The sequence below is a fragment of the Bos indicus x Bos taurus genome, chromosome 24 (assembly GCF_003369695.1).
Source record: "Bos indicus x Bos taurus breed Angus x Brahman F1 hybrid chromosome 24, Bos_hybrid_MaternalHap_v2.0, whole genome shotgun sequence".
NCBI classification, from domain to species: domain Eukaryota; kingdom Metazoa; phylum Chordata; class Mammalia; order Artiodactyla; family Bovidae; genus Bos; species Bos indicus x Bos taurus.
The window spans coordinates 39590884-39613286 of NC_040099.1; the positions used below are offsets into that span (position 1 = coordinate 39590884).

General features: G+C 44.5%; 1 protein-coding gene across 1 annotated transcript in view; it reads right to left on the reverse strand.

The window, feature by feature from the left end:
• L3MBTL4 (L3MBTL4, histone methyl-lysine binding protein) overlaps nt 1–22403 on the reverse strand; it is a 156725-nt gene that overhangs the window by 50397 nt on the left and 83925 nt on the right. The window contains 1 exon segment of the mRNA XM_027525960.1: nt 12721–12932. Coding sequence (XP_027381761.1) covers nt 12721–12932 — 212 coding nt within the window.

Genomic DNA, 22403 nt, shown 5'->3' on the forward strand with positions numbered 1-22403 from the left:
GAGAGGGTCTGTGAGCATCTACAGATGACCTGGAGCTGGAGATGGCACAGGGGGAGGAGAGACCTGGGTGTATAGTAGTGCTCGCGATGACCAGAGGGAGGGCTCAGATCTGTGTGGTTGGGAGGAGGCAGAGGATGCAGCTGGGTCCATTCTGAAAGAAGGGGGAGGTGAGTGATGGATGGGACCACAGAGATCTAGGGAATGAGGGCAGGAGGAAAGCATAGGCTGAGCACAAGTGAAATGCAGGAGAGAGCATTTGGGGACATGAATAAGCAGGTCAACTGGTCTGGGTGAAGCATCTGCCTGTGTGAGGAAAGGCAGGACCAGAGGTGAGGCTGCGGCTGGAGCTGAGCTGGGGGAGCGTGGCACGCTGGTCTGGGCATGCAGCCTTTATCGTGATGGCAATGGAAGTAGCCATGGCCCCATTACTGCATGGCAAATGGAAGGGGAAAAAGTGGAAGTAGTGACAGATTTCCTCTTCGTGGGCTCTAAAATCACTGCAGACAGTGACTGCAGCCATGAAATCAGAAGATGATTGCTTCTTGGCAGGAAAGCGATGACAAATAGACAGTGTGTTGAAAAGCAGAGACATTACTCTGCCAACAAAGGTCCATGTAGTAAAGGCTATGGTGACTCTTCCCAGTGGTCACATATGGCTGTGAGAGCCAGACTGTAAAGAACGCAGAACGCCAAAGAATTGATGCCTTCGAACTGTGGTGCTGGACAAGAGTCCTGAAAGACTCTTGGACAGCAAGGAGATCAAACCAGTCAATCTTAAGGGAGATCAACCTTGAATAGTCACTGGAAGGACTGAAGCTGAAGCTCCAGTATTCTGGTCACCTGATGAGAACAGAGGACTCATTGGAAAAGTTCCTGATGCTGGGAAAGATTGACGGCAGAAGGAGAAGAGGATGTCAGAGGATGAGATGGCTGAACGGCCTCACTGAAGCAATGAATGTGAACTTGGGCAAACTCCGGGAGATGGTGAGGGACAAGGAGGCCCGGCATGCTGCAGTCCAGGGGGTTGAAAAGAGCTGGACATGACTGGCTGAGTGAACAACAACTGGGTGAGTGAACAACGGCACTGGCCTTGGGGGCATCTACTGCATGTGGTCAGCAGTAACGTCAGGCCAGTCATGTGCCAACAATTACTATTGCAAGAGTTGGACCTTAAAGAAGACTGAGTGCTGAAGAATTGATGCTTTCAAACTGTGGTGTTGGAGAAGACTCTTGAGAGTTCCTTGGACAGCAAGGAGACTAAACCAGTCAATCTCAAAGGAAATCGACCCTGAATATTCATTGGAAGGACTGATGCCAAAGCTTCAATACTTTGGCCACCTGACTCGAAGAGCTGACTCACTGGAAAAGACTCTGATACTGGGAAAGATTTAGGACAGGAGGAGAAGGGGGTGACAAGGATGAGATGGTTGGATGGCATCACCAACTCAATGGACATGAGTTTGAGCTGGGAGATAGTGAAGGACAGGGAAGCCTGGCGTGCTGCAGTCCATGTGGTCACAAAGAGTCAGACTCAACTGGGTGACTGAATAACAATTATTTTAAAGCCAAATGAAGTATGTAGACGAGAAAAAAAATGCCTGCTGGTGCTTAGGCAACAAAGTTTTGTTTTTCTGGGGTGCAAGAACACCAACATTTCCTTGATGGAATAAACCATGGACACTTGGGCACAGACTGTTCTCAGCATTTAATTGCTAAGGGCCTAAGCCAAGGCAGGATTCCAGAAATCCAGAGATCCACAATAGATCATAAAATGCCTCATGAAAATAAGCACAGAAAAATATTTTTAAAGATCTTTTGAAGGCATGCATTGGTTATATTATCACATTTTAGCAAAACTGTAAATTTGTTTAGGAAACACACGAGACTGTAATGAAGGTGCCAGGGGAGCTGAGGCGAGCGGAATTCAGTATCTGGGTCCTTTCATCATGTCGGCTTCTGTCCACACCCCTGGGCTGATCTTGACAGACTCAGCTCAGTTTCAGCTTGCAAAATATTCAACAGAATTGTTTAGTTCTTCTTGATCGCCTTGATCTGCTCACCGTCTCCAGGAATCTAAGGTGGTCACTGCTGAAACCAGAAGCCCCCCTCTCATTCCCTGTCACTCATCACAACCCAGGAGTCTCTTTTCCGTTATGTTTAACTTTGCTTTCCTTCCTCCATCTTCGCTCCTGAAAATATTCTCCCTGAAGGGTTGGCAGTCTTGTTCCCCTTCTTGTCCCTGGCCCCTCGTCTTCACCTTCAGCCCCAGCAGATGCTCCACACCCAGGAGCTCACCCAGCTCCCTGGGTGAACTGATGTTGGTGCCCTGGGGGCAGCAGCTCAGCGCCCAGGCTGGGGGACCAATGCCGTCCTGCCTGAGCTCGGATCCCCATCCCACCACTCAGCAGGCTGGGCAGTTTTCTTACCGTCAGGTCAAAGTTTAACAGGGACAAGGAGTTTAGTCTGTTCTGTCCACTGCTGTATCACTGGAGTTTGGAGCAGTGCCTTTCTAAGGGTTTGTTCAATGGATAAGTGAGGAGCAAATGAACGGCTACCATGTGGATGCTGAATACAGCAAAGTTAGTGTCATTCCGGTATTCATATGCCAGAAACCAACTCTGTTCTGACCTCATCCTAATTCCGGGGGAGGATGGGGGATGGGATGTTGACAGAGTGATGCCTGGGGGTCAGAGGGCTTGGGGTTGCCACCAGTGACAGTGTCAATGACAGACTAAGTTCTTGGCTCTGATGTCCTTATTTCTCTGTGCAGAAGTTGGCTGAGATAACCTTCTGAGTCCTTTCTCACTGTAAAGCTCCAGGACCATCATATTTGGCTGGATGACAAGGCCCCTTAGAGTCCAACTAGAAGTGGGGAGTTGCGGTGGAGGCAGGAGCGGGGGAGCGGGTGGGGTCGTCTGGATGGCCGGGGGCTTCCTGTCCAACTACAGTCTCCACAGGCTGAGGACAGGGGTCTCTTGGTGTTTTGATCACTGCTCACTAGCTTAAGCAGTTTACTTTAATTCAGACTAAATAAACAAAGGGCCAAATCTCTATGTTTCATGCAAAGATGTGTGGCACATACACAGCTAGAATGGGTTCAATTGTAGATTTTAAAATCAACTATTTTTATAAAAATGGAAGATAAATATTATTTCCATAGTTTCTACTATGTTCCAGGCCCAGTCATACATCTATATTTATGGAATGGGTAGCCATTCTCTTCTCCAGGGGATCTTCTGGACCCAGGGGTTGAACTCAGGTCTTCTGCATTGCACATTGCAGGCAGACTGTTTACCATCTGAGCTACCGGGGAAGCACCTACATCCATACACCTCCATTAAAAAATCCAAGGTTCGAATATTTGTATTCATTTTACAGTTGAAGACACTGAGACTCTCAGGGGAAAACAAATGTATGCATCTGAATCAATCAACTAAGATTCACTAAAAACCTATAATGTGAACAGTAATGGAGAAAAAATAAAAGCATAATGAAAACTAGTTCTCATTCTTTAGCAGCCTCTAGTCTTCTTGAGAAAATAAGACACACACACAAATAAGCCCCTTCGTAGATCACAGCCTTGTCGTGGTGAAGGGGCCTGCGTAACTCAATGAAGATATGAGTCATGCTGTGCAGGGCCACCGGAGACAGACAGGTCATAGAGTAGAGTTCTGACAAATTGTGGTCCACTGGAGGAGAGAATGGCAATCCACTCCAGTATTCTTGCCTGGAGAACCCCATCAGTTCAGTTCAGTTCAGTTCAGTCACTCAGTCATGTCCAACTCTTTCTGACCCCATGAATCACAGCACGCCAGGCCTCCCTGTCCATCACCAACTCCCAGAATTTACTCAAACTCATGTCCATCGAGTCAGTGATACCATCCAACCATCTCATCCTCTGTTGTCCCCTTCTCCTCCTGCCCCCAATTCCTCCCAGCATCAGGGTCTTTTCCAATGAGTCACCTCTTCGCATGAGGTGGCCAAAGTATTGGAGTTTCAGCTTCATCATCAGTCCTTCCAAAGAACACCCAGGACAAATCTCCTTTAGGATGGACTGGTTGGATCTCCTTGCAGTCCAAGGGACTCTCAAGAGTCTTCTTCAAACCACAGTTCAAAAGCATCAATTCTTCGGCACTCAGCTTTCTTCACAGTCCAACTCTCACATTCATACATGACCACTGGAAAAACCATAGCCTTGACTAGACGGACCTTTGTTGGCAAAGAACCTCATAAACAGTATGAAAAGGCAAAAATATATGACACTGGAAGATGAGCCCCCTGGTCAGAAGGTGTCCTGTATGCTACTGGAGAGGAGCAGAAGGCAATTACAAATAGCTCCAGAAAGAATGAAGCAGCTGGGCCAAAGCAGAAATGACACTCAGTTGTGGATGTGTCTCGGGGTGAAAGTAAAGTCCGATGCTGTAAAGAACAATATAGCATGGGAACCTGGAATGCTAGTGTCAGGCACTGAGCTAGACATTAGAAACACACATGATGTGTAAAACACCATCTCTAAGGTCTGGAAGCTCATATGGGCTGAACTGCTGTGGAAAGTTTCAAGACCAAAATGAGCCTTGATGAAGGGAGAAGATGCGACAGGAGTGAAGAAGGCAGGAAGGATGGAACAAAGGAACCAGCACAGAAATAAGAATCTCCATGGCCAGAGACAGGAAATGTGGGGCACCTGGGAGACTTCACCTTCTGAAGCACAAAAGTCATGTGGGAAGGAGCACTTAAAGAAAACCTATGGAAAGTCTTGGAAGGTTCATACGGAAAACCAGCTAACACTGCTTTAATTCTGAGAATGGACCTTGTAGAAGGTAATTTGAGTCCTGAATACCAACTAGTTACCTCAGAGCAGACGAATTTATTATTAGGATCATTAAGGAACCGCCTTACTGCCTGCCGTTCTTGTCTGATTACCATAATTTTTTCCCAGCCACTTTCATCGTCAATATAGGCCTTTGGGAAGTGTGCAAAATTTATAATATGGCAGGCATTAGGAAAAACAAAGTGAGCTTTATAAGGCGTTTTGTTAGATTCTCTTAATAGCAGTGATTGAATATGACAGCTATTATAACTAATGGTTCTGCCGATTGTGTGAATTAGAGTATGTTAAACACTGCTCTGGGAGGCAGAAGATGCTATTAGAGAATACTGAGGTGGACGGGAGGGGCCTGGAAAAAAGTCCTGTGTTGGCCTGGGGAAGCCAGCGAACAGATTGTATAAGGTGGGGGAGGGGAGCTGCGTTTCTAGCAATTTCCTTTATGAGAAAACTGTTTAGTGAGCATAATCTTATTCCCTTGTTGCAGATCGAAGCCTTTAGTACCAATTACAAAGAAACGTGTTCAAGGTGCAAGTTTTACATTCTACAGTATAAATAAGAATAAACAGTTTGGGGAGGACACAGTTAAGATCCTTCCCCCTCAGTAGTTCTATTTCCATCAAGTAAATAAATTCCTCTCAAGATGACCCTGAGAATCCTGAACAGCAGGAGAATGTCTAAATCTGAACCCAGCCAGGCAGGTTCAGAGCCCCCAGCTGCTGTGTTGGTGCCAGCCTGATGCTTTGAAATGCACACAGAATTCAGGGTCAGGTGTTCTGGATTCAGATCCCACCTCTTCTGCCACAGCGTGGTCCTGCACACTTTGCCTATCCACCCTGAACCTTCAGGTGCCGACATCATAAAATCAGAGTCAGAATATTTACCACGCATAGAGTTGCTGTGAGGATGAAATAAAATTCACTAGACCATGTATATGAATTGTCTTTCACAGGGCTTTGCAGCAGGAGCTGAGTGTGTGCAATTAGCATTATTGTCAATAAATCTGGTGCTCTGAGGTTACAGAACTAAGAATATGCTGGACTTAACCAGAAGACCCAGGTCTTGGATTAGCTACTAGGAAGACCCTTGACTTCCTCACCAGTTAAGTGACAACACTCTAATGACAATAACATCCATTTTGCCTAAATGACAAGATTATGGGAAACTTTAAAGGTATATATTAAAGTCATTTTTCACCCTAGAGTTCATTCCTGGATGCAAGATACTCAAGGGTAAGGTCATTTGCCTGCATTTAATGCACCGTGAACATACTACTACTCACTCTGGTGGTGATGGTTTAGTTACTCAAGTCGTGTCCCTCTCTCGAAACCCCATAAACTATAGGCTGTCAGGCTCCTCTGTCCATGGGATTTCCCAGACAAGAATACCAGAGTGGGTAGCCATTTCTTTCTCCAGGGGATCTTTCCAATCCAGGGATTGAATCCTCATCTCCTGCATTGCAGGCGGATTCTTTATTATTGAGCCACCAGGGAAGCCCACTACTGATTCTATTAGCACCAAAAAAGAGACTATATCTAATAGTATATAGTTTTTCAGTAGTGGCATCTTATTGTGAATCCGACTCTTCAAGGTTGTATTAACATGCAAACTTAGACTCTGAAAATGGATCTCATAAACATTAAGTAGTATGTAATACACTCGAAGTTGAACGGTTCTATGAAGACCTACAAGACCTTTTAGAACTAACACCCAAAAAAGATGTCCTTTTCATTATAGGGGACTGGAATGCAAAAGTAGGAAGTCAAGAAACCCCTGGAGTAACAGGCAAATTTGGCCTTGGAGTATGGAATGAAGCAGGGCAAAGGCTAATAGAGTTTTGCCAAGAAAATGCACTGGTCATAGCAAACACCCTTTTCCAACAACACAAGAGAAGACTCTATACATGGACATCACCAGATGGTCAACACCGAAATCAGACTGATTATATTCTTTGCAGCCAAAGATGGAGAAGCTCTATATAGTCAACACAAACAAGACCAGGAGCTGACTGTGCTCAGATCATGAACTCCTTATTACCAAATTCAGACTGAAATTGAAGAAAGTAGGAAAAACCACTAGACCATTCAGGTATGACCTAAATCAAATCCCTTATGATTATACAGTGGAAGTGAGAAATAGATTTAAGGGCCTAGATCTGATAGATAGAGTGCCTGATGAACTATGGAATGAGGTTCATGACATTGTACAGGAGACAGGGTTCAAGACAATCCCCATGGAAAAGAAATGCAAAAAAGCAAAATGGCTGTCTGGCGAGTCCTTACAAATAGCTGTGAAAAGAAGAGAAGCGAAAAGCAAAGGAGAAAAGGAAAGATATAAGCATCTGAATGCAGAGTTCCAAAGAATAGCAAGAAGAGATAAGAAAGCCTTCCTCAGTGATCAATGCAAAGAAATAGAGGAAAACAACAGAATGGGAAAGACTAGAGATCTCTTCAAGAAAATCAGAGATACCAAGGGGACATTTCATGCAAAGATGGGCTCGATAAAGGACAGAAAAGGTATGGACCTAACAGAAGCAGAAGATATTAAGAAGAGGTGGCAAGAATACACAGAAGAACTATACAAAAAAGATCTTCATGACCCAGATAATCACGATGATGTGATCACTGACCTAGAGCCAGACATCCTGGAATGTGAAGTCAAGTGGGCCTTAGAAAGCATCACTACGAACAAAGCTAGTGGAGGTGATGGAATTCCAGTTGAGCTATTTCAAATCCTGAAAAATGATGCTGTGAAAGTGCTGCACTCAATATGCCAGCAAATTTGGAAAACTCAGCAGTGGCCACGGGACTGGAAAAGGTCAGTTTTCATTCCAATCCCAAAGAAAGGCAATGCTAAAGAATGCTCAAATTACCACACAATTGCACTCATCTCACATGCTAGTCAAGTAATGCTCAAAATTCTGCAGGCCAGGCTTCAGCAATATGTGAACCGTGAACTTCCTGATGTTCAAGCTGGTTTTAGAAAAGGCAGAGGAACCAGAGATCAAATTGCCAACATCCGCTGGATCATGGAAAAAGCAAGAGAGTTCCAGAAAAACATCTATTTCTGCTTTATTGACTATGCCAAAGCCTTTGAATGTGTGGATCACAAGAAACTGCGGAAAATTGTGAAAGAGATGGGAATACCAGACCACCTGACCTGCCTCTTGAGAAATCTGTATGCAGGTTAGGAAGCAACAGTTAGAACTGGACACGGAACAACAGACTGGTTCCAAATAGGAAAAGGAGTATGTCAAGGCTGTATATTATCACCCTGCTTATTTAACTTATATGCAGAGTACATAATGAGAAATGCTGGACTGGAAGAAGCACAAGCTGGAATCAAGATTGCCGGGAGAAATATCAATAACCTCAGATATGCAGATGACACCACCCTTATGGCAGAAAGTGAAGAGGAACTAAAAAGCCTCTTGATGAAAGTGAAAGTGGAGAGTGAAAAGGTTGGCTTAAAGCTCAACATTCAGAAAACAAAGATCATGGCATCTGGTCCCATCACTTCATGGGAAATAGATGGGGAAACAGTGGAAACAGTGTCAGACTTTATTTTTTTGGGCTCCAAAATCACTGCAGATGGTGACTGCAGCCATGAAATTAAAAGACGCTTACTCCTTGGAAGGAAAGTTATGTCCAACCTAGATAGCATATTCCAAAGCAGAGACATTACTTTGCCAACAAAGGTTCGTCTAGTTAAGGCTATGGTTTTTCCTGTGGTCATGTATGGATGTGAGGGTTGGACTGTGAAGAAGGCTGAGTGCGAAAGAATTGATGCTTTTGAACTGTGGTGTTGGAGAAGACTCTTGAGAGTCCCTTGGACTGCAAGGAGATCCACTCAGTCCATTCTGAAGGAGATCAGCCCTGGGATTTCTTAGGAAGGAATGATGCTGAGGCTGAAACTCCAGTACTTTGGCCACCTCAGGTGAAGAGTTGACTCATTGGAAAAGACTCTGATGCTGGGAGGGATTGGGGGAAGGAGGAGAAGGGGACGACAGAGGATGAGATGGCTGGATGGCATCACTGACTCAATGGACGTGGGTCTGGGTGAACTCCGGGAGTTGGTGATGGACAGGGAAGCCTGGCGTGCTGTGATTCATCGGGTCGCGAAGAGTCGGACACAACTGAGCGACTGAACTGAATTAAACTGAATACACTCGAATCCATAACATGACCCTCCACTAAGAAAATGTGACCATAAATAGACTGTTCCCACTACTAAATCATGGAGACTTAGAATTTACTAATTACAGTTCCCTCTCCAAAGATTAACATCAGAACAAGCATGCTTTTTAAAAATAAACACAGAACTGGAGTGCCATTAAGGAAAAGAAAAAGTTCCTCAATTGCTGGGCAGCATCTAATTGATTTTGGAAGAAAGTCAAGAGTTAATTTTATATTTTCCCCTGGAACTGTAAGCAGTCTGGAGATTCTAAGGTCACAGCGTTGCCAGTATAAGAAGTCAGAGCGGGCCTGTCCGGAGCTCAGTGATGGTGCATGCACTGGAAGCCAGGGGAAATTAAAACTCTGATCTTTGCTAATTTAACCCCGTGCCTTCCCTGGTGGCTCAGACAGCAAAGAATCCACCTGCAACGCAGAAGACCCAGGTTTGATCTCTGGGTTGGGAAGATCCCTGGGAGGAGAAAATGGCAACCCACTCCAGCATTCTTGCCTGGAGAATCCCATGGACAGAAGAGACTGGCAGGCTACAGTCGCAAACAGTCTGACATGACTGAGCGACTAAGACACTTTCACTTGCTAATTTAATGCCCATGCCTATCCTTGGACATGGGCCAAGTAAAAATTATTTTCCCTCAGCATGTAGAAGAGGCCAGATGGGATTTGAACATTCTCCTCCACCTCTACGTGGTATCTTATTATTTTAAGAGCAAAGATCTGGGTTAGAGTACAGGCAGCCTCAGGAGATTATCACAAGTAAACTGTGAAAAGAGTTAAATTGTATCTGCTCATCATTAGCAGACATACTCTTCCTTGTTGATTTCCTTGTTCTCTTTTTCTCCTCCAGTTGGAATTCTGGACCATGAACAGGAGGTCAGGGAGATTGGGAGGGTGGGGTGGCGGGGAGCAGGTCCAAGCAGACATTACTGTCAAGACCATTGATCCAAACAATGTTATGATGATCGGTGTAGAAAAAGAGGACGAGGATTGGGGCACGAGCATGACTTTGGTCTCAGGATGTGAAAGAAAAAGTATGGCTTAAGAATCCTAGACTTTCACCATGGGTCTCCCTTCCCCTGCCCAGCTGCTAACACAGTTCCCTGAGCTTACAAAAGACAATTTCACAGAATAGCATCATGTGTGATTTTTTTTTTCTTCTTTTTGGCTTGGTAATCAATTAACAGGGCTTCCCAGGTGGCTCAATGGGTAAAGAATCCGCCTGCAAAGCAGGAGACACCAGAATCTCTGGTTTGATCCCAGGGTCAGGAAGATCCCCTGGAGGAGAGCATGGCAACCCATTCCAGTATACTTGCCTGGAGAATCCCATGGACAGAGGAGCCTGGTGGGCTACAGTCCGTGGGGTCAAAAAGAGTCAGCCATGACTGAAGTGATGGGCATGCATATACACATCAACTAATGTTCTCTTCTTTTTCTATCAGTAGTAATTATGCTTACTGATCCATTTCAGTGAAAACCCCCTTCAAAATCGTAAGGCACTCAACAGTGTACCATACGCGGAGTTAGGGAGCTGTACATCTGTGCTGAAGAGAAAGGCTTGGCTAACCTCTGAGAGAACGCCACGGTGTCATCACTTTTTAAAGCAGTTCAAAGAGCTGTTTATTCTCTCTGGCTTTTGACATTGAGAATGAATGTCTAAAATGTTTACAAGAGCATTTTTGTTTGGGAAAAAAGATAACAGAACAGAACAAAAAGAGTAAGAGCAAAGGGATGTACTGGCCTCTGGAATAAACAAACAGGGTTCCTGGGAAAAACAGTTTTTAGAAAAAGAGAAAAACTTCTCCCTCCACTAGGAAACGGAAAGGCTGTTGAAGCTCTCAGCCAGTTGAAGTTGAAAATGGCGTGGGTGTGAAAAGCAGTGAAGAAAACCCAGACCCTGTGCAGTTTCGGCAAGAGGAGTGGGTGTAGAACAAAGGATGAGATGCAGGATACAGATGCGACAGAGGAGCGCCTTGGTACCCAGAGGCAGCGCATGGCACGCCGCAGAGGGAGGGTGCGCAGGAGCGTGCAGAGCCACCACACTTTAAATCAGCTAAGTGAATGAAAATGCAACATCACCTGAATGCTCTATAAAAGGAACAAAATGCGCAGTCCGAGATATAAAATCCACCTGAAAAGCATGTCCTATGAGCTGAACTTTGGGAAGATCCCCTGGAGGAGGGCATGACAACCCACTCCAGTATTCTTGCCTGGAGAATCCCATGGACAGAGGAGCCTGGCAGGCTGCAGTCCCTGGAATCACAAAGAGTCGGACAGGACTGAGCGACTAAGCACAGCACAGCATGAGCCAAACTCTCCCAATGATGGATCAGGTCTCGTGCGTACAAGAGTATCCCCACTAAGTCAGCCTCTGCGTAGAGGCATGCACACCTTCTGGTCCCACATGCTGAGTAGGAAGAACAGGGCTGGGGGTGGAGGGTCGGGAGAACCAGCAGCCCCTCCCCTAGTAGCTCCCCCAAAGCTCACCTTGGGTGGGGTCCTTCAACCCTGAACGCCAGTGCTTTCTGCCCACAGCAGGGTCTGAAGACACCCACTTCTCACCTCTTTCAAGCCTTTCATGGCTCCATCTCTGGATGTCAGTCATTCACTTTGTATTAGATCTTCCTGTGTTTATAATTCCCAGCATGGGGAATGAAGCTTTTATTCTTAAATGTCATTTAGATTATTTACTTGTTTAGGTTAAAAAAAAAAAGTGCAAATACAGTTGCATCTACAGCTTCTTAGAAAATTATGTGTAAATAATCCAGTAGTCATGGACAGATGTGAGAGGTGGACCACAAAGAAGGCTGAGCGTCGAAGAATTGATGCTTTCAAACTCTGGTGTTGGAGAAGACTCTTGAGAATACCTTGGATAGAAAGGGGATCAAACCAGTCACTCCTAAAGGAAATCGGTACTGAATATTCACTGGAAGGATAGATGCTGAAGCTGAAGCTCCAATACTTTGGCCACCTGATGCAAAGAGCCAACTCACTGGAAAAGACCCTGATGCTGGGAAAGATTGAAGGTAGGAGAAGAGGGCGACAGAGGATGAGATGGTTGGATGGCATCACTGACTCAATGGACATGAGTTTGAGCAAGCTCCAGGAGATCGTGAAGGACAGGGAAGCCTGGCAGGCTGCAGTCCTTTGGGTCACAAAGAGTCAAACATGACTGAACAACAACAACAACAAATAAAAACTGAGGACCGATAGTCATAAGTTTACATTTAGGAACAAAAGGATGATGTGCCATTGATAAATGAAGATGGAAACTACTTAAAGAAGGAAATCATGTCTGAGGGATGTTTGGGTTAAAGATGACAAGTACCAGGTGAGCGAGAGGGTGCTGGTAGGATGAGAGGACGTGGATACTGGGCCATGTGTCCAGAGAGATGCCACCTGTGAGACATCTCCAAAGATGCAGGGAGTCTTATAGAATTTTACACGTGAGATTTGCTTTCTGTCACTTCCATATAATCCCTCCACTTAGAGGTCAACTCACATTACTGAGGGTGAAGTAAGTAAAAATATTTTAAAAATGAAGTGTCAAGACTCAGATGAATTCTACGAGCTAGTGAACATAATATTATCCAGAAATTAAAAAAAAAAGATTTTGAAGAAACATAAGGAATTATTATCAGCAACAAGTTTGTCCTTTTCTCTTCTACATGCTTTACTCTCTGTTTCACATTTTTAAGGCTTCCTTACCTGAACTGGTTGTTCACCTTCTGGAGTCTTCTACTGAAGTTCAAGCTATAGCGATTTTTCGATACGGAATGTGCAGAGCCTGATTCCACTTTTTTTGCCTGTGTTTGTTCTCTCAGACGATTCTGAAGCGTTGCCTCCTTTTTCAAGTTCCTGTCCGAACACAGACAGCCGAAAGCACTGGTTTGTATAAAAATGAGAGGACAGGCGTCAGTTTAGGGTGACGCATCAGGGCTGACCTGTCATGGGAACAGACACACATCCAAAACCGAAATGCTGAATAGAGACGCTTTCCTTCCATGGAACACACTGTGTTAAGTTTCTTCCCATGTGGCCCTCTGCGCAGGCCTCAGACACTGGTCAGCAGACATCACAGACTCAGTCGTCAGCAATACAGTTTCCACAATTTAAGAAACTTAACAACAGAAGACTGTCATAAAGATGCACGTGCAGGGAAAATGCCATATAAACAGCTGACTCAGTCTGTGTCCTTGAAAATTCATGCCCTGAGGGGACTACCTGCATCACAAAATACTATGGGGTAATTAAACATTTACCAGCAAGAGAATATTAAGCTTTTTTTTTATCATTTGTTTATCTGGAAATTCTGTATCTGGTTGTCCGCTTCATCCTCCTGCGCCTGGCTAGGAAGTTTTCTGTTTGAACGTGAAGCGCCGATTGTGGGTGAAAGAGGAGAGACTGGGTTGCAGCTGGATCCTGAATTCCAGATGTGGTTGGAGCCCGACGGCAGGTTCAGGTCAAAGCTCTGCCGGGACCAGTGGTCCAGTCCCTTCCACGGGTGACTGCTGTCTCCAGGGCTCTGCACCCACGGTTCTGCCTGCAGAGGCTCCAACCTGTTTCTGAACAAGGGAGGCGCCATCGGAGGATGACCAGGCGTGATGGCGCCCCTCAGGGACGTGGCCCACACCCAGGCTCCAGTTCCTCCAGGGAAACGGGAAAATCAGATCCAGCTCCTCGGGGTGTTGTGACCATGAGAAATCTCACACACACAGACACACGCAGAAACATACCCACACAGACATACAAATAGACACATACATAGACACACACACACAGAGACCCACACATACAGGCACATACACAACACACACAAATACACATACATACACAGACGCAGATACACATAAACACAGACACACACACACACAAATACACACACAGACATACAGGCACACACATGTATACTCACACAGACACAAATACACATGAAAACTACATACACACGAAAACTACATACACACAGACACACACATACACACAGAGACACACACAGACACGCACACACACACACATACATACACAGACACACACATACACACACATAGACACACACATACATACACACACACCCCAGGTCTGGGAAGTGCTCTCATGATGACAGTGCTATCATCCTTTACATCCAAGGGAGCATGGACTCAAATGTGATCTTGGCAGTGGGCTCTTTTTTTCCAGGAATTCACTTCCTAGTTACTGTAAATGTGCTGGTAACACGATGCATAATAAATCCTTTCTGATACAGGAGAGTTTGCTTTTGTTATTTTCAAGTCATGATCAAATTAGGGAGTGATAGCTAACAGTGAACGATGTCGGATTTGTGATCTCCGAAGATTTAGCTCTGGGACCAGGGATCAGGATCACTCAAGAGCTTTTCTGTAGCAGTTTTATTAAAGTATAAAAAGGACAGAGAAAGCTTCTGACATAGACATCAGAAGGGGGACAGAGAGTGCCCCCCTTGCTAGTCTTAGCAAGCAAGCTAAATACTTTTTTTAATTGGTTATTGCAATAAATCCAAAGAATGTCTCAAGGTTGTAAAGATCTTACTAGACCCACTCTCACAATTTACATTTTAGATGACAGGATTAGAACTAACAATAGAAAGATCTTACCAGACCCACTTCCATAATATACATTTTAAGATAACAGGATTAGTCAGAAGGTTTTCAAGAAGGAGAAACTGTCCTCAAGCAGGATACATTGTTGTTATATAATCCTTAGTACAGAGTTTAAGCTGAGCTGTTTTGTTGTGTAATCATCAGCTCCGGGCTTAAAGAAAAAAAAAAACGTCTTATGTGACTAAGACTAAGGAATGCAGAGAAAAAAAAAGACATACACACACAGAGACACACACATATACACAAACATAGACACACACACATACATAGATAGACACGGATACAGACATACACAGACATACACACACATACATACATACACATACATACATATAGACACACACATACATACACACACACCCCAGGACTGGACGCTGCTCTCATGGAAAGGTTGTCCTTTTCTCCTCCTTAAGAATTCCAGACCCCTATCTCCTCCTCAAGAGCCCCAGACCCCTTTCTCCTCCTTGGGGACCCCGGACTTCTTATTAACCTGCCTAGGAATTGACTCAGGAGCAATGAGGTTTCCCTCTATTTTACAATAGACTGAGTTTTCTAGGGAGCCCCTACATGAAGTCTAACCTCAGAAGGCTTCAGTACCAACCTGGATCTGGAATGGGCCTTCTGGAATTTGGAGTGGGGTGATTCTGATAACACTAGCCTCGCTTGACATAACAGGGTAAACCTGTACTTTGCCAGACAGCAGCGTTCCATGCACATATGTTCTGTAGTTCATATTAATTGGCATTGATCTATTAGTTTGTTTATCCAGTTATTGATCCAACAACCCACTAATTTAGCATGTGCTGCATGCTAGGCACTTGAGAGAATACAGTTCTAGTGAAGAAGCTGGGATATGTTCCAAAAAACACAATTTAAAATAAGAACAAAAGCTATCCCTACTGAGTGTCTACATAGCCCCACTGCAATACAAAGTGTTTTACATACATTATCTCTATTATTTAGCACTAAACACCCAAGGGAATCCCTGGTGGCTCAGACGGTAAAGAATCTGCCTGCAATGCAGGAGATCTGGGTTCAATAAATACCCAAAAATATCTTTAACATAGTTTTCATTGGTAAGAAAACAGGCTCACACAAGATAAGCAATTTTCCCAATGTGACTTGGCACCTTCGTGGGAAACCCCCCAAATCAATCACTTAAATATTAGCACCAACCATGTGGGCCGAAGTGGGACGGCGCTTTCGGCACTGTCAGAAAGGGAACATGATTCTTGTGCAGAGTGGCAGAGGCACTATTCCCAGAGAAAGCAGTGGTACCCAGCCCACCATTTCTAGGGGAAAATAAATCAGTCTGTGCTGGGTCCTGTGTGAGGCGTGAATGGTGATAAAGCAGTTTCCAGCAGGACCGATCGGTTTAGGCTGCAACTTATGAGATTTAAGGGAGATTTTTGGAAAGAATTTTCTGCAGATGAGAGTTGAAAGGCATTAGGCTAACCTAAGGGAGATGGAAAATGTTTATTTCACGCACAGTTGAGTTTTCACTAAAATACTATCACTCAGAAGCTTTGCTAACCATCCATCAACACATACTCCCAACTCGAGATGGTTTAGTGATCATTATGGCCATGAATTTCCTTGATTTCATATCATGACCCCTGTGTGAGTTGGGCTGCACAGCACTCACGCCGTCTTCCTCAGGCTTATCTGCCCAGGCTTGTAGAAGCTACCATTCGCCCTCTTGCTCAGTTAAGAGAAATTCTGTTTTCCTCAATCTTGACTCATTAATCAGTCCTTTTAGTCATTTAATCATTCACTTAGTTCTTAATCCCATTCCAGCTCTTCTTTGTCTCACAGGTACTAAGGCATGAAAAACTAAAGATAGTATTGATGTATTTTTCATTGGTAAGAAAACAGGTTCACACAAGATAAGCAGTTTTCCCAATGTGACTTGGCATCTTCTTGGGAAACCCCGAAACAAATCACTTAATTATTAGCACCAACGCAGTGCCTCGAGCATCACCAGAATGGGGTATTTCTCAGTTCTGAGAGGCAAGGCATATGATAGAGTATCTCCTTATTATACAGATCAGAATGAAGTGTGAAGTTCAAAAGAATATATTAAATGACAAGAGCATATTTTGCAGAAGATGCTGGTGAAGACCCTGAAAGAAGGTAACAATGGGAGAGAAATGGAAGTTTGTAAGGAGCAGAGATGATGGGCTTTCAGTGGCATTGTCAGCACCCCATTCAACCTCGGCTCTGCTGGGAATGCATTTCTGGGTTGTAGCTCTGTGCTTACTTGCGTTCAGTGCAGAGAAATATTTATGTTACAGAGATGGCATCCCCATCATGAGCCTTTCTGCACACGCACACCCTTATGTGTGTGTATGTGTTCTAAGTCACTTCAGTCATGTCCGAATCTATGCAACCCTATTGATGGATGGTAGCCTGTCAGGCTCCTCTGTCCATAGGATTCTCCAGGCAAGAATACCGGGATGGGTGGCCACTTCCTCCTCCAGGGGATATGTGTGTATATGTGCGTGTTTAAGAATATACATGACTCTTCATAAAACGATACACATAGAAGAAAGTTGATTAAAGTGGTTGTCCTAGGTGTGATGAAAACCATTTAAAACTTACTACTGATTTAGCCAAATATTGGGGAGGGGGGGAAGGTTCTGACGACATACTCTTCAGCAAATTGCTGACATATAAGCTGAAATTTCTATGCCTCAAGTCTCTGTTGGTCAAAGGAAAATGGTAGCTTCTGATGGACAGGGAGGTGGCAGGTTCAAATTTCAGCTCATTGTGGACAGAGTGAAGGAAGCAAGAAAACCACGGGTGGGATGGCTGGACTGAGCGGGAACTCCGTAGGAGGTGGGGTTCTCCTGACTGGGAACCACAGCTGTCCTTAATTCAATGTATGTGTGCTGCTTGCAGGGAAAGGAGGAAGAGACTGCAGAAACTACATAGCTTTCAAAAGTCAGACACAGCTGAATACCAGGAATTTCATACAGTTCAGCTGAATAATTTATAAAATATGTCAGGTCCAAGTTCATCAGCAAGACAGATGACTAGAGGGCAAATGCTAAACAAACAAAAACTTCTAGACAGCTGCAAAATTTAAAAGAGGTTTTGGGGGATGTCCTTGGTGGTCCAGTGGTTGAGAGTCTGCCTTCCAACACAGGGGTTGCAGGTTCGATCCCTGGGCTGGGGCTCGGGGGGACTAAGATCCACATGCTGTAGAGCAACTGAGCCCCAGAGCCACAAGAGATGCTTGTGGTGCTGCAACTAAGGCCTGACACAGCCAAAAACAAATAAAAATTTTTTTTTTGAAAGAAGATTTTTGGACCAGATCTGAGATCTAGTAGACCTCTTCATAAATAGAAACAGAAAAATGATGGCCATTAAAAATACTAGTTTTGCTTTTAAGAATATGTAAGTATAATTGAGAAGCAAGTATAATTTCTATATCATCTGAGAAGAAATAAAAAAATAAAAGAAAACTGTATTGGTATATATTCTTTCCTTAAAAACTGTCCTGCCCTCCTCTTAGGAGCAGCATCCTTGGCTGCTGCTGCTCTGCTGGTTGTACCAGGGCCAGAGCTGGAGCGGCCAGTGCTGAATCACTGCAGGTGATGTCAGGCCTCTGATGTCCTCAGCCTCTGAATTCACCTTCCTTCCATGACAGGAGCACCTGATTTCACAGGTCAGTGCAGTGGCCCTTATTCTCAGGACCAATCCTGATCTGAAGCCTTTGGTGAGTCGCTAAATCCCACTGTTCAGTCTAAAGTCCAAAGGTCTGAACCTGAAGCAGGTCCCAGTTCTGATAGTGGAGCCCAGGGCTCAGCCTCGTGGGCTTTGCATCACAGAACCTGGCATTTGCATTGCTCCTTGTTGGCTCAGTGATAAAGAATGTGCCTGCCAATGAAGGAGAAGGAAATGCAGGAGACACGGGTTCAATCCCTGTGTTGGGAAGATCCCCTGGAGGAGGGCATGGCAAGCCACTCCAGGATTCTTGGGCTTCCCTGGTGGCTCAGATGGTAAAGAATCTGCCCTCAGTTCAGGAGACCTGGGTTTGATCCCTGGGTTGGGAAGATCCCCTGGAGGAGGGCATGACAATCCACTCTAGTATTCTTGCCTGGAGAATCCCCATGGACAGAGGAGCGTGGTGGGCTGTAGCCCATAGGGTCACAAAGAGTCAGACATAACTGACTGACTAACATACACACACACTTTGTTTCTAAAAGCCTGGTCTAGAGAGACTTTTCCTGGTAGTCCTGTGGTTAAGACTCCGAGCTTCCAATGCAGGGGGCATGGGTTCGATCCCTGGTCAGGGAACTAAGATCCTGCCTGCTGCACAGAATGGCCAGAAAGTAAAAATAAATTTTAAAAAGTAAGAGTCTTATCTACTGTCATGCCAAGAACCCAGGGGTCCTCCTCAGGGAAGCCCTATGTTCCCACTTGGTTCTTGCCAGGCCCCCTCCCATGACAAGGCCTCTGCCTCCTAACCCCACCCCTGGAAGGCAGATCTGCCTCCCCAGCTGACCAGGCCTCCATGTGCCTACACCTCTGAATTATTCTCTTTTACTGTGCTTTGCCCACTTCCTGGGATTCCTCACCTTCATTTCTGATTCCTCCTGCTTGGCTCCAATTCCAAGAGTCAAGACGAGAGCTGCTGATTTCCAAACCCCTGGGCTCCGGGCCCTACTCATCCAACACTATTATCATCTTGTACTCACCACGTTTTCATCTTCTTAGTCCCAAGCAGCTGATGTGGTCCCTGCTTCTCTATAATTCCCTTGTCCTGATAAAAATAACGGGCCATGCTCTGTCAAACCCTGGGGGACGGACAGTCTGGACCAGGAGAGTGTAACTAAGCTGTCACCACACACCTAATTGGAAGCTTCCCAAGTGCTGGGCACTGACAGCCCCGGGGTGGCCAGAGGGGCCTCGGGCACCAAGAGTCCTTCCGTCCTGAGTGCCTTGGCCCCCCTCTCTGAACAGATACCTGCCCAAGTATCCATTAGCATCTTCTCTCCATGACTTGACGTTAGAGGGTTTACACATTCAAGCAAACTGGGAAAGATGAAACAGCCCCTTGGGTGCTGTACTTCAAAACATAAGTAAAACCCAGAGGTCAGCGGTATTCCAGGAAGAGTGTCAGGTCGCTGACAACCTTCTTGCTGATCCAGAAAAGGGAAGTCATCCAAGAAAGGCCAATAGCTCCCAGAAGGAGCCTGGTCTGGGAACATGGCCTCACGCAGCCCAGGACTTAGGCCGCAGTGAGACTGTGAAGAGTTCTTCCTAATCTCCAGGAGGCTCACCTCATCATACAGCTTAGTCTTAATTATTTTCCTGGCCAGTTGTAGTCTTTCTTTCTCAGACCTAGACAAGACAATATATCTAAGCCGGGAGGTTAGATGCTAAAGTCTCCTGGGTTATCTTCAAAAGACAAGAATTTAATTGTTGGAGTGAGTGGAGGCCAAGTATTTGGAAGTGTTCATGGAACAGATCATCTAAGGGGCTTGCCTCCTGCAGCAAAGGCAGCAAGGAAGCCCTGGATGCTGCCTCCTCGGAGGATGGGGACAGAGACTTGAAGAACAGGGGGGTGTGCCAGGAAACAGGGGGGGAAGACAAACCTTTGCCTCACTGCCATCCAGCTTTAACATGTGGACAGCTTAAACGTGCCTAGTATGTTAAATGGACAATTTTTATTTTGAAGGTAACATTGACCTTTTGGCCAACGGTATTAAAAGGCATGATAAACACTGAAAGGCAGGTTGCTGTAATTGTAGAATTCCTGTAATATTTTCTATGGAAATGTACAAAAGCTAACTAGGACTTAAAAGTGTTACTGATTTTACTTCTATGAGGATTGTGAGCAAGTACAAATGATACATATATAGAGCAGCAATCAAAGGTCTCAGTATCAGGTTTTCTTCAAATTCCTGAAGTTGATTGCCAATTCTCTTCCCCCTAAGTCAGTTAACATACCAAAGGCAAACTTGTACTGCAATTTAATGTCCATAAAGCAGTATCATCCCAATTAGCAATAATCAACATTAGTAATCTTATTAAACCTGGAAGGGAGGCTTTTATATATTTCTTTTTTTTTTTTTAAGTTTAAATAAACCACACTGAGATATTAAATATTAGGGCATGCGTGTGTGCTAAGTCACTTTAGTTGTGTCCTTGTGGCGACCCTAAGGACTGTATCCATGGGATTCTCCAGGCAAGAATACGCGAGTGGGTTACTATGCCCTCCTCCAGGGGATCTTCCCAGCCCAGGGATTGAGCCCGAGTCTCTTGTGTCTTCTGCATTGGCAGGCGAGTTTTTTACCCCTAGTGCCACCTGGAAGCCTAAAGATTAGGGGCACCCATGTAACTGTGGATAAAAATGAACACTTACTTCTTTCAAGAAAATATGATTCAACACTACTTTTTCTACCATAAGCTATCTTGACATACCGTTCAAGTAATTTAACTATTTGTTACTGAGAATCAACATGCAAAATATTTTATATAAGATGACCGAACTAATCTAAAATATATATATGAATTTTTTTATTTCTACTAAATTTAGGCAGTAAAATCATTCAAAAATTTAAAGAGTAGATGATACCTAAACACAACTTGATTCATCTAATACTCATAATATCTAAAACAGATCATAGTTCTATAGTTTTTACTCTTTGTTATGCCCTGACTTAAGCTCTCTTTATACGTTAAGTTTCTGAATTCTCACAACATCCCTCAAGATAGGTTCTATTATTATCTGCATTTTATAGATGAAGCAATTGAGGTACAGAGAGGTGAAGTAAGTCATACAAGGCCACACAGATAGGACGCTGGAGTCGGGTTTGAGACCCAGGCTGACTCATGCTAGGATCTAGGCTTTTTAGTTCTATGCCAAACTTCCTCTGGGATGAGACTTTTTCTGAATACATCATATATAAATAAAAGTGGTGGAATACTTGACATTATCACCCTGTACATAGTGGATGCATTGCCAAATGGATATTTATGATGTTAATGTATTTATGTAATGTCTCTGGCATTGTTGATTATACAGAGAGAAAGGTAGGAAAATCAGAACACTTGGAGAGAATTTAAGCCATTCAGTGTTTTGTGTTTTTTTTTTTTTCAATTTCATTCCGAAATTTACCGAGTTGTTTCAAGAATAGAACATGTGGTGAAAAAGGAATTCTTTAGAAACAAAGACACGTTCTCTGCATGGAATAAAATGTGATGTGAGGAACTGGCCATCTGGATAATTTTTTATTGGGACAAGCTGTAATTTATAAAAACCGTGAGAAAGGAGGAGAAAATAGAGAAGAGACAGGCTTGACTTTCTGCCAGAAAAAAGATTTTGCATTCCATCCTAACATGTTTTAAATGAGAATTTAAATATTCACACCCACATACACACAAACTAATGTTTCTTCTACACAGCCAAATACAAGATTCCACCTACCTTGGCCATGCAAGTGTCCAAGCAGACCCCTGCGTGGAGGCCAGGAGCGGGGGGAGGGCAGAAATGCTGCCAAGATTCCATCCACAAACATTCACTGCGTGCCACTGTATGCTGGGAAAGACTGAGGACAGGAGGAGAAGCGGGTGACAGAGGATGAGATGGATGACATCACCGACTCAATGGACATGAATGTGAGCAGACTCTAAAAGATGGTGAGGGTCAAGGGAAGTCTGGCATGCTGCATGGGGCTGCAAAGAGCTGAACACGATTTAGCGACTGAACAGCAACAACTGTATGCACAGCACTGCATTAGGCATTAGGGAACCTGGACAACT